Source organism: Cervus canadensis, chromosome 27, assembly GCF_019320065.1.
Source record: "Cervus canadensis isolate Bull #8, Minnesota chromosome 27, ASM1932006v1, whole genome shotgun sequence".
NCBI classification, from domain to species: Eukaryota; Metazoa; Chordata; class Mammalia; order Artiodactyla; family Cervidae; genus Cervus; species Cervus canadensis.
The window spans coordinates 47589606-47609200 of record NC_057412.1 but is presented as its reverse complement, the minus strand read 5'-3'; the positions used below and the strand labels follow the sequence as shown (position 1 = coordinate 47609200).

Here is a 19595-nt window from a genome sequence, read left to right as displayed (position 1 = left end):
TTAAAATTCTGTCTTTAACAATACAGTTAATTCCTGAAGCCTTATGTGATCATTAATCACACAACAACTATGCTAATCATTTATTCTGGATTCAAATTTCTCTGAACACTGAGTAAGAAATCTTTATGTTCCATGTTAGCCTGTTAAGCAACTCAATAAAACCACAGCAATTGAAAGAATTATTTTTCTATATACTGAGATGTCTCATAAAATATCTCACTTGAAACTCGGTATTTGTCCCCTGCTGGTCCATCTTTTTCATAGAACTTAACCAAATGTTTGGGAGGCTGGGGTTTTTCATGAATCAGTATTATTTGCAAGTTGTAACTCTAAAGAAATACAGTGAGAATTATTCAAGTTTAACCACAATGATATTGCTTTGCTTTCCCCTTACTTGCTAAATCCATTACACAATACATTTTAAGTGTACAATGAACTCACACTAATTTAAGATTACTGTAGAAGCAGATCAGGATACAATTTTGAATAAATTAAGTCACACTTTGGAGCAATCACCCCACTCCTCTGGAAAGCATTCCTGTATAGAAAGCTACTGCTCACAGTGTTTAGACGCATGCGCACATCACAGCCTCCTGTCCCACTGACGCTCGTGCCCTGACTGGCTCTGAATACTCACGCTGCACTTACTGCCCACAGAAACAAATCAAAGCATATCTTTTGATAACTGTGTATATTACAAAATTTAAAAAAAAGATTAGTGCTGGAAGGGATGCAAATTTTGTTCCAACCTTCTCTTTCTAATAACATCATTTTTTAAAAAGGAAAAAAAGGAAAAAAAAAAACACAAAAAACTGAGACCCAGAAATCAACTTAGATATGGTTACAAAGCTATTTAGCTTTAGAACTAGATCAAGATTGTCATCTTCACCATGGGCATGCTCTGACAGCAAAAGCTGGGTTCCTAGAAAAACCAAAAACAAAAATCATTCATAATAAATCAACCACCATTCCTAAAAATCCATGCTTCATGGCCATCAGTGCAATACATACAGTGAGAAAAAACTTCTCGGCAATGGGTTTCTTTTGGCACCTCACCAGTATCTGCCAAGTGGACATGGGCTCAGGAATGGGAACAAAGCTTGTATGTCTTCATTTAACACGTGATTCGGGATTCACCTTCGTGCTGCTGCTAGACCTTTGGCATGGACTCTGCTGACTGGGGGCCGCAGGCTTGGCTGCTCACAGTTACCACAAAGCCTCCTCACTGTGACCTACCTCCTTGGCCATGTCTGTGTATTTCTGCTTTTCCTTTGGATCGAGAACAGCCCACCAATCAGCTAGTATCTTGGTAGCACCTCGGTTATCAAGCCTGGGGTGTTCCTGACGTACAAGAGAGCGATGACGTTTGCAAAATAAGAGAAATGCATTCATTGGTCTCCGGGCTCGCTGTTCTGGAGATTCATCATCTTCAGTTTCACCAACATCTTGCTCTAGGCCATCGGCCCCAAGAAGCTGAACCTATTACCAACAAAACAAAAGCCAAAATGTTTAACATATCTTAGATAACTCTGTTTTTAACAATTAGTGTTGGTTTTTAAATTTTATTTTTCCTTAGCTCTATTTAAACAATTTATAAAGCGGGGTGGGGGGGGGGGTTTAAAAAAACTATCAACCACTATTTGTGGCTGGTAACCAACTTACAATGTTTTCTTTTGCTGAGTTTCTATAGCAACCTGTGCATGTCTCTATTACAGCATATATTACACTGTTGTTATAATTGCTTGAATTTTTTGTCTCACTAACAGTGAGCTCTTTGAGGACAAAACCTCTCTTATTTCCCTCATACACAGTGCCTAGTTTAATGTTTTGTATATTAGTACCTAACGAATCGCTGGATAAAGGATTAAACCCATTCCATAGTATATGGGTCTCAAAATTAACAACAATATCCTCATAAAGATACATGAATATTGGTTCTGTCTGTTTCCTTTTTGGAAAGTGCTTTTGTACAACTAATAATGTGAAAATGAATAAAAATCTAATACAGACTATTTAATGTTTCTGTGCACATCAGAGTGAAGCCTCCTACCATAAAAATCAAAACAGACGTTTGACATTATTTAAAGGAAGAACTATGCAAGTAAATTTTCAAGTCTATGGATAATCACACATTCTTGTCTACTGAAATTCTATGGTGATAGGGCTTAAACCTTCAAAACTGCTTTTGAATCCTCCATTTTTCTAAGCATCTCATTCAATTCAAGATCTTCAAGGACTTCTGCAAAGCTCTGATCCTGTCCATCCGTGTAATCCTCATTGCCCCTGTCCTACTAGCACTCTGGCCTATGGCTTCATCTTCCTGCTTTTAATCCCTTATAATACTCCCTATGCACGGCTACAGGTTTAATTTCTTAAAGCACATCTCTGACCACAGAATCTTAGAATATAATAACATTGTTAAGTATCTTCTGAGGCTAAAATATGATTCCATGGTATTTCTTGGAAACGCTGCAACCAAGAACAGAAGCCCAGAATGCTTACGAAAACCACTCCTTTAATGCGGCTTCATAGTTAAAATCAAGAAGGATCAAAAAAGCTGTCGGACTGCACTATACATACAATAGAGCAGTAGTTTTTAAATGTAAGTGGGCATAGGAATCCCTGGAGGTCTTGTTAAAACACAGATTGTTAAGTCCCATTGCCAGAGTTTCGTATTCTGTAAGTCTGGAGTAGGCTTTGAGGGTTTGTATTTCTAACAAGTTGTGCAGTTACGCTGATGCTGCTGGTCTAAGGATCACACTTTGAGACCATTACTATAATAAGGCAATCAGCTTCTTTTATATCATGTTTATTGGGCAACTGTTACAGACACTCTAAGACAAATCACTAATTTAATCCAACTAAATGTTTTTTAAAAGTCTTTTAAATTTAAATTAAGCATTGTATATGCATTTAATTAACCATCAATTGTCTTCAGACACAAATAGTACAGAACAATCTCGAAGTCAGAGCTACCTGATCTGGAAGTACATTAGGGATTATTACCCGGCGTGAAGGCTACAGATCTATCTTCCTTGTTACAGGTATAATCATTAACAATGACATGAGTTTTCAACGAATATTTATCTTTCATTCTGAAACTGACTAAGAAGTTACAGAAAAATCAGGCATAAAAATATGTATTATGTAGGTTGAGGAAGTAATTTTATTTTCCCTTCAGAAAAAAAAAACTTTGATCCAGTGACTAAATTACAGAACTCAAGACAAGAGTTGGAAAAAGAGATAAATAAGACAAGATCCTGGCCCCAGGAGCTCACTGTTTTGGGAGAGGAGAAAGACATAAAAGCAAATAAACTAAAAAGCAGGATGACGACTGCAACAAGAAACCAGTGTGATAATGAAATACTAGTGGATTGGCAGAACAACAGAAAAGTCTCCCTAGAAAAGCATCGCCTGGGCTAAATTTTGAAAGACAAGCCAGAGTATATAAGGTAGTCAATGCAAGGTCGTGGGGAACTAACAAAGATTAAGGCTCAATGGTTTTTTCGGGCACTTATATGCAGTTTAATAGAACCAGTATACAAAAAATGAGAATGGAGAACTAGAGTTGTAGTTGTAGAAGAAGGTATGGGCCGTTTCATGAACAATGTGCTTTGTCATTTTTAAAACGTAAAAGAAAAATAAGTGCCTTTAATCCTGTAAATAAAATGAGTGGTTTCAGATTGTATGACTCACAAAAACCCCTTGAAGGGGACCAACATAGACTGGAACTTTTTGTTCTGTCAAGTATGAACACTAAAAAAAAATTTTTTTTGACTTCTATTGCAATTATTTCATTAAATTAACTAACTGAAAAGTAAGTAAACAAACAAGTGCACAGTATATAAATTAAATCAAAATGAAAAATTATCTGGACTTTTTTTTTTTTTTCTTTCACCAGAGGCCAAGTAACACTCTGCAACAAGCCGACACGAGCACCAGACGGGAATCTGAGACGGCTACTAGAAGCCAGGGAGAGCCAGGAGCGGTTTCAGCAGGGGAAAGGTGCTGTCAGCTCTGTACTCCAGGATAAGCCCCGCCATCAGTGTGGAGCGTGAATTACAGGAGCGACACCAGCAGCAGACAAAACTAGAGGGACCATCGAAAAGTCCGCGCCAGCAGGCCACGCAAGAACCGGGACAGGGCTGGGTCAAGGCAGTACCATGGGAACGGAGAACTGGGAACGGAGACAACTCACTGGTGAGGGAGAAGCAAGAGTGACCGGTGTCCTCACTGAATGTAAAGGCTGGAAAAGAAAGAATGTGTCCCACTTTGGCAGCAAGATTCCTTCACACACAACTGAGAACACTTTTTCTCAAACAAAGGGAAGTTATATCCAGTGGGGAGCAGAAAGATCAGTACTGAGAAGACAGAATGTGAAGAGGCTCTTGGCAGGGAAGGCTGAGTTGGGATAATGAACTGATGAACCAACAGAAAGAAGTAAGACCGACAGTGCGTGAGACCTCTTGATTGCAGACTAAAAAGAGAGGAGGACTCAATGATTTCATTCTTTTACTAAATAACTGTTTACTGGCATGGGATACGGAGCGGACACTGTTCCAGGGGATGCCGACAGAGCAGTCAGCATACAGAATCCCCATCCTCACGAAGCTGAAAAGTAGCACAATCAACCTGTCACTCTGGAAGGATCTCTCTGGCTGCTTTATTGAGAAAAGACTGCAGAAGGCAGGAGCGAGGGAGGGAGAGGCAGAATCCAGGAATCTGCAGTAGCACTGGGGTAGCTCGGATCACGGTGGTAGCAGGGCACTGCTAAAGAAGGGTCAACTTGTGAACACCCTATCACCTGCTGATGGACGGATGAGAGACCTGAGCAAAAGAAAACAAACACGGTGTCAGGTCTGGCCAATCTGACAGCGGGAGCTGCCATTTACTGAGGAACGAAAGAAAGGTGCCGGAGCCTGGGGTTTGGAGAACAGTCAAAGCTTCATTTTGAACACACTCAATCTGAGATTCTGACTCGATATTTAAAGTGGATATATCAAGGAAACAGAAATACAAGTCCAGAATTTAGGGGAAAGGTTGAGGATGGAGACAGAAATTAAGGTAAGAGGCTCAGAGAACATCAAGATTTGAGGGTAAAATAACAGATGGACAACAAACGGAAGAAACCAGAAAGGTATAGTTGGGAAGGTAGGAACAGAAGTAACAGTGAGTGCTGTCATGGACATAGGAGACAGCTTCAAGAACCAAGTCATCAATAGGTGCAAATGTGTGAGAAAGATCAAATTAAGCACGAGCATAAACTTGGCAACTTCCTCAAATAGCAAGAATGACACCACTTCTCTGAAAAAGGAAAGGAAAAGATGGATAAGGACTGAGCTAAGAGTAAGCTGAGTAGATAAAGCTGAAGGAGTCATTTTTGGTGGCCTCTATTTTCTCTGTGAAAGAGAAGAAAAGTTCAGCGGTGAGGAGACCATAAACAGTACCCAGAGAAGAAGTCTGCAAAACAGGAAAAATGTTTATAATTCCCGATAAACAGAGCGAAAAAGGGAGTTGACCCAAGCCTAGGACAAAAGATGGAGGGGATATCGAAGAATGTTTATAATATTTGTAGTGACACAAAATATGTACTCATTCATTCTTCCACTGACCATGAAAGGTGAAAGTGAAGTCACTCAGTCGTGTCCGACTCTTTGCGACCCCGTGGACTGTAGCCCACCAGGCTCCTCTGTCCATGGGGATTCTCCAGGCAAGAATACTGGAGTGGGTTGCCATGCCCTCTCCGAGGGGATCTTCCCAACCAAGGGATCGAACCCAGGTCTCCTGCATTGCAGGCACATTCTTTTTTTTTTTGCAGGCAGATTCTTAACCATCTGAGCCACCAGGGAAGCCCATTGAGCATATAACTATTTAAAATCTACTCTGAGCCAACCACCATTCTGGGCTTTAAGGAAGGAGAAGACGACAGGAAGGGGAAGACCCCTGCTCTGCTGAGGTTACACTCTAGTCTGGGAAGACAGACATAAACAAGGACCCATAGCAAACAGGAAGTTCAAGGGGACAAATTCCTCAGACGGGGAAGACTTGGGTGGGAGGGACATCTCCGGGGAGGTGAGAGGTGAGGAACCAGTCATGCCAAGATCTGGAGGAATGTGTGGCTTTCTAGTCACCCGCATCATGGTGTAACTCCCTAAGCAAGAGCTGGCTGCTCCAGTGTGAGACCAGAGGAGGGGGGCTGGGCGGGGTGGCAGCAGCCAGGTGCTCTGAGGGCCTCAAGGATGAGGGCCTGAAGAGCTCTGCTCCTGCCTGTGGCCGCACAGCTGGGCTCGGCAGGAGGAAAAGAGGCCAGAGGAGCAACAGGTGGGTGCAAGGTGAACATATCACATTTGATGAACTCACTTCATTTGACTATTGCCTGCAAATCATTAGTGAATTGAGAGAAATACTAATTAAGAAGGATCTGCTTCCGGTCTAAATTATTAGGAAGTATAGATACTTTAAGAGTCATCAGCATTTGGAATGAAACTGTAGGTAAAGTAGTTAAAATACATTCAAGTGATGCAGACTCCTAGGAACACACTCACTGTACCACACGTGTTCACTGCAGTTTCTGAATGAAGGTTCAAACTTCAAACTTCTACAATAAACGGGGAAATTACCTTGTCAATATCCTCCTCTTCGTCTTCCTCTTCTTCCTCTTCTGAAAAGTCAAGGAGCTTCTTTGCTAGCAACGGATGCCACTGGAGACACTTGCGCTTTGGTCGTTTTCCGGTCCCTTCTCCTTCTGCTGAATGATCTTTATTTCTACTACTGCCTTTCATTACTGTGACCTGTGGTAGTGAAAAGAAAAAGAGAGAAATCAGAGTAAATCTGATTAAAACTAGTCTACTTAGTTTCCTTAACTTTAATTGGATTATAGTTTTCTTGATTAAAATATCTACCAGCTCAGACATTTACTGGATTCCGTAAGAACTCTAAGTTAACATAATCAAACATTCATTCTAGTGGGCTAAACTGCTAATAAAATTTGCCTTTTCTGAAATCTGCTTCCTTTCACGTTATAATTTCAGAACTCAAAACCCAAATAAAGTGTTAAGATGATGCTAAGCTACTGTTACCTGTTCATATTTACCCAGGATAGTGTTTCTCAAAGTCTTCCACGAGAGTAATGTGAAAGACAACTCCCAGGAGAGTAGAGATCCTCCCAGATGTAGGTCTCTCTACATTCTCTGATGGCTCCTATTTTTTCATAATAATTTATATGAATTTCACATTCTATACTATGATAAACCTTAGTCAGAAGTATTATTAACTAAAATGAATGCTTTGTAAGAATCAAATGTTTTAGATTTAGAATAAAACCGTTTCGTAAGATAACATACATTTTTCAAAAACTAACTGCACGCAGCCTCCAAGGATCCCGTCCATATATGAAGTCACTCAGTGGGATGAGCACCCACCTGGAATACAAGTCACCAATATCTGTGCCTCTCCCTATTACATATGCACACAAACCTGCAACAAATTTCACTCTCTAGACTTATTTCCCCTAAAAGATGATTGCCTGAAATAACTATGAATCTGACAAAATCTTTCAGAAACCTAAATCCTAAAATATTTTTCAGTGACTTAAAAAAAATTTTTTTTTCAATGAAACAACTACATTCTCATATTGTAGAGGTGAAAACAGTAAAAAAAGAAAAACAAAAAAGATGCACCTTCCCCACTATGAACCAGCCCAAAGTTAAACTGCACACAACCAGTTTCTTACATGCTTTCTCATAATTATTTAATATTTCTCATTCATTCATTTGAAGTAATACTGATAAACAAATTGCTCTTTATACATACTCATGTGAAAGTTCAAACAATACAGTTAAATACCACCAGTTTAAATGGTACATGCTGATGACTACAAACATAAATTCGGTTGCCAAAAATCACACAGTGGTGGCCTGTCTGGTCAGTTTAAATTTGCGTTGATCCAAATGCTTGCAGAGTGTTATCAATAAACTTTTAATGCTAAGTTGCTAACATTAGGATCCATGAACATAGTTTCAAGATTCATCTAGTTCTCAAGTCTTCAAAACAATACGATATAGGCAATTTTTTATCTTCCTTAATTGTTTTTGGGTTTGAGGGTCATATTTAGGTCTTCACTTCAAAATCAAGAAATATTCACTAATGTTTCCTTGTAGAACTTACAAGACGTCATTATTTTTAAAAAAATGTAAATAACTAATCAATCTGGAATTCATTCTGACAAAGGAATGAGGTGGGGATTGAGCTTATTTTTTTTTCCCCAAAATACCTAACCAACTATTTCAAACCATTTATTAAATCCTCCTGCTTTCCCCCATTCCATGTATATAAGTCCATTTCTGGTCTGTCTTCTGTTCATAATCTTCCCCTCTGTTTTCCCATCCTTCGACCAATTCTAATATCCTAATGGATAATATCATTCTATACCTTCCTCTATATACAAATATATCAGTAAACACAGCCACTTAAAACGCAAGCTGAAAATTTCATGCTTTAAGTTAATCAGTTTGAGCATCCTCATTTTTAATAACCATATAGTATTTCAAAATAAGAATGTATTGAAATTTTCTCAATTATTCCAGTTTGATAGGTGTTAAGATTACTTATCAATAAAATCTTCATTTTAATAATTTTTAATCTTCATTCTGATAAAATCTTATTATTAAAAGCTGTGTCTAGTTAAAAAAAAAAAGGGGGGGGGGTGGGGAGCGGAGAAGAACATGTTCCTGTGGTTTCCTTAGCAAGAAACTTCTGTTGAGCATCTGAAGCAATTACATGATTCATGTGGCTGCCTCAAGAGTAGAAGTGATTGAGAACTCTAAATGGAATTAGTTATCTGGTATGTTTTTAATAAAGGAACAACAATTTCTTTGAATTGATAGACGAGTTAACAATTCCCAGTCTGTCTACAAAAAAAAAAAACTTGGCATAGGCAACCCAATTTCCAAAAATACCAACGCTATACGGAGAGAAGAGGAAACAGTTATTTTTGTGGCTTATTAATCACTTCAGGATGAGATGCTTGAGTGGTAATTAAACCCATACTGGGTTTTAATACCCAATATTTTATGATATAACACATTTTTTAACTAGTAAAAAAAATCAGCAGGAAATTTTAAGTCTGGCAAGCTGTTATCAACTGGAGACGTCAAAATGATTGCCAGTGCCTAGAGAAAAATACATCATTGAGGCTCAAGGACTTTGATTATGCTATTTAATTATGCATGAATGTGCTTTAGAGTATGTGCCTTTGTATGCATTTATGTGTAATTTCAATTTCAAACAGAATACACAATGTCAAGAATCAAATGAATGGATGGTATATGTGGCTTCGGGGTTCAAAATAACCACATTAACCTCCTCCCACCACAGGGCTCCTCTTCTTCCCACAAAGCTGCCAGGCCACTATGATACCATATGTCCTCTCTGATACTCCCCAAATTAATCTCTTCACCCCCAGGAAAACAATAGAAAGACCATATATTGCTAATGACACCGACCACATTTTCTCTTGAATTACAATTATGTGGGTACATCCTACCTCCATCACTAAGTCTTCTCCTTGATGATCCAAGACTAGTTAACTTCATACACCCGGAAGCACCTGGCTTATCAGAACATCAAGATCGGCTAGTTGTGAGGGCTGCTGTAAGCAACCATATGAAACTCCATGCTAAATTATGGTGATAAGTCACTATTTTTATACACTAGAATGGCTTCAAAATTAACACCTTCTCTTTCATTCCTGTGAATTCAGATATTCTTTCTTGAGTGGGAAAAAAAAGGAGGTCTGATAACTACATATAACAGGCCTAGGTGGCAATGTTCTGTTGGGAGAACCACCAACTACCTGGGCCATGGGAGAAAAAAGTGACAACTAGCACAGTCTAGAACAAAACAGGAGGAAAATACGTATTTTTAGCATGAATAAAGTAAGTGAAATGAAGACAGCAATCTTGGGACAAAATAGTCAAGAAAAGTGTGTCTGATCTAATGACCATGAAATACCCCAACTATAAACTGTATACTTTAATAACTTATAGTTATCTGATTACTTTTTAAATCACCATGGATCTATTTTCAAACTGTTGAAAGAAGGCAAAAGAGTCCCTGGCTGGGGTAGGGGTGGGGGTGCTCCTGATTATCATTCAGAAGTAATGAGAAAGAGAAGCATGAAAGAAAAGGTGAAGAAAAACATCTGAGAAAAAATAAGGGCAAAGAAGGCAAAATTTTGAGACTTAAGCATATTACTTATCTTATTTCAACAGAGAGGAGGAGGGAAAATGGTTACTTTTTGACAGTAACAGAGACCTACCTTCCTAACTATTTTGCCACTAAAAACCCCACACATTATGAAGTTTGGTTTCTTGTTCTGGTAAAAGAGCAAATTAAGCTAGTAATCTACAGGTAATGAATGAAGCAACTGGGGGACTTTATTCAAAAGGGGTCCTTCTTCCTTTCTGCATGGCAATTCTAGAATAACTGAAGTCAGGTTATTTTTACTATCAGTGGACTCTGTACTTGAAAGAATCAATATCATAAAATTAGGTTGCTGAGATCAAATGACGGAGGCTGAAGGTCCCTATCCAATATACAGTTGGCTTTTGAACACTTATACACGAAACTTTTTCAGTAAAAACAGACTATGTTACTACATGATCAATTGCTGGTTGAATCTACTCATCAGAGAGCCACAGATACAGGTAGGTGACTATAAAGTTACATAACCCCAGCATTCAACAGTGCACTGTACTGACTGATATTTATCTTATAAAAATAAACCAACCCATGAGTACCCTTTTCTTTGCCAGGAAGAGTTGCCCTAGATACTAATAAGACTAAACCAAATGTAAATCAACTTGGTGATATATTAGGAAAAACTTCATTTAACTATGTTTTTCAAATGCAGCAAGCCCATTCATGAAGACCTTTCCTGAGATCAAACTTCAAGAGAAGTTTAAGGAAGAAATATCATAAAAGTAATAGTACAGAGTGAATACCACACGTAACAAAAGAAAACCATGGATACAGACGCCAAAAGGCCTCCTTCAGAATCCTGCCTCCACCACTAACTGCTCATGTAAAGCTGTCTATCTTGCTGGTCTCTCCTCACATTAAAACTATGTTAACAGTTCTACTGTGAGAACACCCTTCATGTAACACCCAGCACACAGCCTGGCATCAAGACAGTTCCCACTCCGTGGCAGTAAACCCTCCTGACACCCACGGGCTTTTTAGAGGGGGTGTGTATGGGTTCAACAGACAGCCAGGGGTCGCTTTAATGCAGCCTAAGACGTTGTTGCAGGGAGAACACAGATGACTCCCATTCAACAGTGGCCCACGCGCCTTCATCTCCAGCCTCAGAAACTGAAAAAGAAAGATGGAACATTTCTGTTCTTTTGTAGGAGTGATATACACAGTCAGAAATGGACCCTTGGCACAGTCATAAATTCCGTTAAGATCCTCTAGTCTTTCTATCCTCTTGTCTCTCTACTTGGGCAATCAGTAAATTTTGGCTTTTAAAACACTGTGTAAATGTAACTGGGTCACAGGGGTATTTTAGAGTGTAAACTGTTTCCTGAATGTCCAATAAAACTCCATTCAAATCATATTAATGGAAATTCAGACCAAAAGAGATAGGGGAAGGTGAGGCAGGCCTATAAAACCTCATTGTTCCACAGCCACACATTCTATTTGTAAGTAAACACGCTCCTGGGTCTACCCCAGATTGCAAAGCTTCCGAGCGGTCTCCGGCCTACAGCGAAGAAAATCAGCCCCAAGAAACTGTGATAAAGCGGTAGCTCTAGAGCTTCCAGGTGAGTTAGGGTGACCTGCTTAGACAACTCTTCCGAGAGCGTTGCTGCTTTCAAAATGCTCCTTGCCTCCATTCTTTCAGGGATCCAGCTGACACACACACTGGCAGACACCCCAATTTGGAAGCCTTGCCCACCTCCGAAAACGCTTCCCCTTTCTGACTTGTGCTTCTACCAAGGCCCAGGCCACATTCACTTCCCTTCTAAAGCTTTCTGTGAAAACCTTAAGTCAAAATTCATTGCTCTTTGCTCTTGAGCTTTGATCATACTAGACCTTTTCGGTCAAGCACTTATCACCGCATTTCAGTTTTATCTATCTCCATCCTCCTCCCAGTCGGTTGTGAATTTCTATTGGGAATGTGTCATGATTTCTTCCTTTTTTGTCCCTGGGCCTCAAACTGAGGCTGGTATATAACAGTTTCTGAAAAGGGTATTTATGGCTTGTAATTTCCTCACCTGACACTTAGCCACATAAAACAATTTCCCAAAATGAAGTGTTCCTAAGGATAATTTTTAAAATAATACTAATACGCAACTAATATGTATTAAATACTATTTGCTTCATACTTGATATTCATTATCTCACTTAATCTTTATAAGAACCCTTCAGGCAAACACTAACTACTATGCAACCCAGTTGAAGAAGCTGAGGGTTAAGCCATTTGTCTAGGGTCACACAGTTGGCAGCAAAGGAACTGGCCCGAGACCCAGGAAGTCTCACTCAAGAGCCCAAACACTTACCTAGGACAAAGCCCCAATATAAGGCCTTCCACCTGTTAACTCACTGGGCATTTTCTACAGGACAAATAGCTTACGAGCCATGGAACTATCTAAAGGGCACTCTAGGGGGTTGGAAGGTACATCCTTTCAAGGTTCAGAGCAGAAGAGCAAGCATACATCTCTGATACCCACAAGTGACAATTACATTCAGTTCAGTTCAGTTCAGTCGTTCAGTCGTGTCCGACTCCTTGTGACCCCATGAACTGCAGCACGCCAGGCCTCCCTGTCCATCACCAACTCCCGGAGTTTACTCAAACTCATGTCTGAGTTGGTGATGCCATCCAGCCATCTCATCCTCTGTCGTCCCCTTCTCCTCCTGCCCCCAATCCCTCCCAGCATCAGGGTCTTTTCCAATGAGTCAACTCTTCAAATGAGGTGGCCAAAGTACTGGAGTTTCAGCTTCAGCATCAGTCCTTCCAGTGAACACCCAGGACTGATCTCCTTTAGGATGGACTGGTTGGATCTCCTTGCAGTCCAAGGGACTCTCAAGATTCTTCTCCAACACCACAGTTCAAAAGCATCAATTTTTCAGAACTCAGCTTTCCTCACAGTCCAACTCTCACATCCATACATGACCACTGGAAAAACCATAGCCTTGACCAGATGGACCTTTGTTGGCAAAGTAGTGTCTCTGCTTTTTAATATGCTATCTAGGTTGGTCACAACTTTCCTTCCAAGGAGTAAGCGTCTTTTAATTTCATGGCTGCAATCACCATCTGCAGTGATTTTGGAGCCCCCCAAATAAAGTCTGTCACTGTTTCCACTGTTTCCCCATCTATTTCCCATGAGGGGATGGGACCAGATGCCATGATCTTAGTTTTCTGAATGTTGAGCTTTAAGCCAACTTTTTCACTTTCCTCTTTCATCAAGAGGCTCTTTAGTTCTTCACTTTCTGTCATAAGGGTGGTGTCATCTGCATATCTGAGGTTATTGATATTTCTCCGGGCAATCTTGATTCCAGCTTGTGCTTCCTCCAGCCTAGTGTTTCTCATGATGTACTCTGCATATAAGTTAAACAAGCAGGGTGACGATATACAGCCTTGACGTACTCCTTTTCCTATCTGGAACCAGTCTGTTGTTCCATGTCCAGTTCTAACTGTTGCTTCCTGACCTGCATTAGACTAACTTTAAAACTCTTTGAAGATTAAAGTTCTATAAGTGCTAATCATTATTTATTGTAATTCTAATGGCAATTCTAAACTGTAGACAGATTAAATGAAAACTAACTCATTCAATAAAGTAATACTCTCATTGTAGAAGCAATTCAGTCACTGTTCATGCAAAGTCTTTCAATGCACTCCTTATTGAAAAGCAGCTCTTCAAGTTGAAACTTTAACTCTGTCAAGATGCTATCTACACGCTCTTCATGAATACTAATAAGACACCCACTATTCAAATAACGGCTTAGCTACACTGGCAGGGCTGGTCCCTGACCCCTCCCTTCATGAAGGAAAATGTGTTCTAAGATCTTTAATACTTACACTTCATGACATTTAGCCTTAGGAGAGCTTAACATGGTTCTCCAAATGCATGCTGCTCTAGGCTACAGATAGAGACAACAGCTACCTTGAAAGAGATACGGCACCAAGAGAAGTGGCTGAGCGAAGAAAAGCGATCTACACAAAGAATTCAGCAACAGGCTTGAACGTGTTCCCCATCACACTGCCCTCCCCGCCAAAGCCCGGCACTCTGCTTTCCTATAATTTGGGTGGCATTTACATTCTTCACCATAAAATCACCAAATTCCTAGTCTGCAACAGGTCTAGCATAACACATTCGCCCCTTCTAGTTTCTAAATGCACATGGGTGCTTTTTTTTTAAAATCCATTTATTACATAGTCAGGGCATAATTATCACATTGACAAGAATCTGATGTACAAAACAGAGCCGGTGGGAGCCTGTTCCTCATTGACTCTCCACACAGCTACACATATATTTACGGGCCACATGCTGAGCTATGCACGGCGGCAGTCAGGTGTCCAGCCTCACCTCTCACCTCATCACCATCTCTGCCGCCTCCGTTCGGCTGGCAGGCAGGGCCGTCCTGTCCCCCACACCTGTCCTGGGCTTGCTCAGCTCTCCCAGGCACACACCCATCCTACTTCCTATGCGAATCCCTCTGAACTCGCATCTCTAAGGAGCTACTGTTATTTGCCCCAGCTCCTGTCTCTCTCCTTCCGGAGCGCCGTTTTTGACCACCCACATTTAATGTCTGTGCCGTATTTTTTGAAACTTGACTGTAAAACAACCATCATTTTCCTGTATAATACATGTATAATGACTCCATATGAATTCCTCCCAGAGACCCTGGGGGGTAAAGAACAGGCCAGATGTCTTTTTTCAGGATCTGTCAGAGCAAACGTCCCTGTGCTGGACAGGGAGTACCTGAAGGGAACACAGAAACAATACCTTTCCGCTTTCACATTATGCTTTTTCTTCGCATTGTTTTGCTAGGAGGCATAAGAGACACAAGGCTTGAAAGGAAAATATGCAGAGAAGGAAAAATAAGAACCCAGAGGGCTGCTCAGGAGGAGTGGGAAAAGAGAAGAGAAACAGAAAAACTGACAAGGAGACGGCATAAAACGAAATCCAAGTCACTTCCGAACAGCTGTCAGTACGAGACTACAGACATTTTCTTGTAGCTTTATTTCATTCTCTGGTCAAGGACTGTCATTATGCTCTCAAAACAGAACATCACAGTACCTCTCCCTCATTAGCACTCTTTTCCTTTCATACCTGGTCTGCTAATTAACCTCAATTCTGAACTCATCCAACCATGTTTCTTTCCCAGTCTATCCCCAGGTGGCTGGCTATTCCCAGGGTCTGATCCTACTACCAAAAGCTCCCAGTCTCAGGCTGATCCTCAGTGCTCATTCATAATCTTTACGTGTCTTAGTCTTATCCAATCCCATGGTGCCCACATATTAACAAATTGTTGGTTCCTTCTCAAACTTCACTGATAATGAGGAGAATAACAACCATTTATATATATATATATATATATGCGTAAAACATTTACATATATATAAAATGCTTATATATATATTGCTTCCTATGTGCCAGAACATCATGTGAAATGCCCGGCTGGATGAACCACAAGTTGGAATCAAGATTGCCGGGAGAAATATCAACAACCTCAGATACGCAGATGACACCACCCTTATGGCATAAAGTAAAGAGGAGCTAAAGACCGTCTTGATGAAAGTAAAAGAGAGTGAAAAAGCTGGCTTAAAACTCAACACAAAAAACTAAGATCATGGCATCCAGTTCCACCACTTTACGGCCAACAGAAGGGGAAAAAGTGGCAACAGTGACAGACTTTTATTTTCTTGGACTCCAAAATAACTGTGGATGGTGACCACAGCCATGAAATTAAAAGATGCCTGCTCCTTGGAAGGAAAGCTATGACAAACCTAGACAGTGTATTGAAAAGCAAAGATTAACACTTTGCTGAAAAAGGTCCACATAATCAAAGCTACGGTTTCTCCAGTGGTCATGGATGGATGTGAGAGCTAGACCATAGAGAAAGCTGAGCGCCGAAGAATTTATGCTTTTGAACTATGGTGTTGGAGAAGACTCTTGAGAGTCCCTTGGACTGCAAAGGAGATCCAACCAGTCTATCCTAAAGGAAATCAGTCCTGGGTGTTCATTGGGAGGACTGATGTTGAAGCTGAAACTCCAATACTCTGGCCACCTGATGCGAAGAGCTGACTCCTTAGAAAAGACCCTGATGTTGAAAAACATTGAAGGCAGGAGGAGAAGGGGACGGCAGAGGACGAGATGGTTGGCTGGCATCACTGACTCGATGGACATGAGTTTGAGCAAGCTCTGGGAGTTAGTGATGGACAGGGAAGCCTGGCCTGCTGCAGTCCATGGGGTTGCAAGGAGTTGGACATGACTGAGCTACTAAACAACAACTGCCTAACACTTTATATGAATTAATTTCTGTAACATTCCATACACCTCTTGGAGAAAGGAACTGTAACGGTCACATTTCATACAGGGAGCGGCTGGGAATGACAAAGCTTAAACAACACGTCCAAGGCCATCCTGCCAGCATGGGGCAGAGCCAGGATTCAAGCCTAGGCTTGTCCTCAGAGCCCAAGCTTCTCCATACAGTCCTTCCCAGCAAAATCCTAGTCATTCTAAGAAATGCCTTTGCCTCCTGGTTAACAGAAAAGTCTACATATGTGGACCCTCCCAAAGTCCCACCCTGCCTACCAACTTCACAACTTCGTTTCTTCTACTTTTTCTCAAAGGCAGAATTTCAAGGCCGGCCCCTTCTCTCCCTCCCAGCTTGTGCTTCTCATCTTTCCTGCTCCCCTGGACCATTAGATGTTCCGTTTGATGACGTACTGATGAACAGTCACCAGTTGCTCCCAGTAAAAACCTTCTCTTTTGAGAAGAGCCTGGACACAATTTCAAGTCTAAAGCCCTCTCTGAATCCTCCTCCTTTAGCTGGCCCTCTGTTCTGGTACAAACTGCCTTCCAGCTCTCAGGCCAGGAGGCTGCCTAACCCCAAGCCACAGAGCTAGCCGCCAAGAAGAACTGGCCTGCTTGGTACTCACACTGTTCGCAGGCTCCACCTTGCACTTCACTTACTGACTTGTTTCCTAATCTTCTCGGTTCTAAAATCCAGGATTAATTTCTTAGAAAGCACTCACAGCTCATTCCAACTGCACCACAGGCTCTGGCTTCCTTCTCCACCTCACTATGATTCACGCTTGCATCTTCAATTTCTAGACTCTCAGAGAAAACACACTGCCTCCACCATATCCATGGGGGACTTGCCAGAGCCCGCGTGGTTCACAGAAGCTGGACATTCCTTCCTTTCACAGAAACATCTGGAAAACACACACATCTTTTCTCCTTCCTCACCAATTCCACTCATTGCAACTGGCTTCTAGCGCCGGTACCTAATCTCTCACCGCCTCACGTGTGGTCTGCTCCTCTCCACTCCCCACGCGGGCTCAGCAGCCTGGTCTCCCTAATCTATGGCTGTGCTGACTTCGATTCTCCACGCTACAAATGCGTGCTCATGCCGTTCTCCTGCATGCGAATCTCTTCAGCAGCCGCTCAATGTACTCAGGAAGATGTCACACCTCGGCCTTCATACAGCGCAGAAGATTCTCCCCGACTTCGTCCCTACGTAGTGTTAAGGTAAGGCTCATGTTTCTTGGCCCCAGGCTCACTCTTAGCAGTTCTACCTACGCTGAGCAGCACGCTATCACCGGGAACTCACCTCCTGGTATCTGCACGACTGCTCCCCGCCGTGAGGCTAGCAGCCTGCTTCAGGCCAGGGCCTGGACCTCACATCAGCTCCCACTGGCCCTTACGAGTCTGAGACAGAGGTGCTTCTGAGGCTTCCTCACAATACCCTACACTCAACATCCCCCCTTGAAATGGCGAATCTCCCTTGTCATATCCCTCTGGGCTTTGACAGTCATGGTACGAACTCGAGCCCACTGGTTCAGTGAAGAGTCTCAGGTTTGCTCCCTGAAGCCTCTTCCTGTCCCGTTCATTGCTTCTCACTTGCCCCTGCTTCTTTTCTGCTCCTTCCCACCACTCCTGGCTCTTCCTGCCTGCCTCGTGACCCTCCATCTCAAGAGACTCCTTACACCAAGTTCAAACCACATTCTCGAACTCCCAAACCAGAACAGCTGACAATTTTACTTGTTTGGAAATACCAGCTTCTAGGCAGCAAATGTTAAAATGACTCAGTGAACAATTCTGACCTCATACGAGAAACAATTACTATTCCCTTTTCTCTTGTACCCATCACTGAACACTAATCTTCCATGCACCAGTTTAAATACAGCCCTTTAAATAGTAAGAATGATCATGCATATTTTCACAAATATTTTAAAATATTTATATTAAACTCTATCAGGACTTCCCTGATAGCTCAGTTGGTAAAGAATCTGCCTGCAATGCAGGAGATTCCAGTTCAATTTGTGAGTCGGGAAGATCTGCTGGAGAAGGCATAGGCTACTCACTCCAGTATTCTTGGGCTTCCCTTGTGCTCAGATGGTCAAGAATCTGCCTGTAATGCAGGAGACCTGGGTTCGATCCCTGGGTTGGGAAGATCCGCTGGAGAAGAGAAAGGCTACCCACTCCAGTATTCTGGCTGGAGAATTCCATGGACTGTATAGTCCATGGGGTCTCAAAGAGTCAGACACGACTGAGCGACTTTAACTTTCACAATAACCAAAGTTAAAAAATTTTTTTCTCATTTATATTAACTTAAAAAAATTCTAAACTAACCCATGCCTTTTTATTAGCTTGGATGTCTTTCACCATCCTGACCTCTACTTACAACTTAAAAAACAAAACCAGAAACAATGGTTCCTGTTAAGAATCAACAATCTATGATACCTCTAAATGGAAATCTCTTTTTACTTTGCCAATAAAGGTCCATCTAGTCAAGGCTATGGTTTTTTCAGTGGTCATGTATGGATGTGAGAGTTGGACTATAAAGAATGCTGAGCGCCGAAGAATTGATGCTTTTGAGCTGTGGTGTTGGAGAAGAATCTTGAGAGTCCCTTGGACTGCAAGGAGATCCAACCAGTCCATCCTAAAGGAGATCAGTCCTGGGTGTCCATGGGAAGGACTGATGTTGAGGCTGAAGCTTGAATACTCTGGCCACCTCATGGGAAGAGTTGACTCATTGGAAAAGACCCTGATGCTGGGAGGGATTGGGGGCAGGAGGAGAAGGGGACGACAGGGGATGAGATGGCTGGATGGCATCACCGACTCGATGGGCATGGGTTTGGGTGGACTCCGGGAGTTGGTGATGGACAGGGAGGGCTGGCGTGCTGCGATTCATGGGGTCGCAAAGAGTCGGACACGACTGAGCGACTGAACTGAACCGAACTATTCTTTACTGTTAAGTGATGGCAAATGATTTTAAGTTACATTTAAATTTAGTTCACTTAACAAAGCAAAACTTCTCCATCTTAATGGTTACAAAACAAAACTATTTTCCCATAACATTAAAAA

The 19595-nt window shown here is 41.5% G+C and overlaps 1 protein-coding gene across 13 annotated transcripts in view; it reads right to left on the bottom strand.

Annotated features, from left to right (window-relative positions):
- Window positions 1-19595, bottom strand: part of BBX (BBX high mobility group box domain containing) — a 299562-nt gene that overhangs the window by 86075 nt on the left and 193892 nt on the right. For all 13 annotated transcript variants that reach the window (XM_043448957.1, XM_043448969.1, XM_043448958.1 and 10 more), the window contains 2 exons: window positions 6621-6791; window positions 1237-1479 (listed from right to left, as the gene is read on the bottom strand). In XM_043448957.1, coding sequence (XP_043304892.1) covers window positions 1237-1479; window positions 6621-6782 — 405 coding nt within the window. In that variant the 5' untranslated portion in view covers window positions 6783-6791. The remainder of the gene's footprint in view (window positions 1-1236; window positions 1480-6620; window positions 6792-19595) is intronic.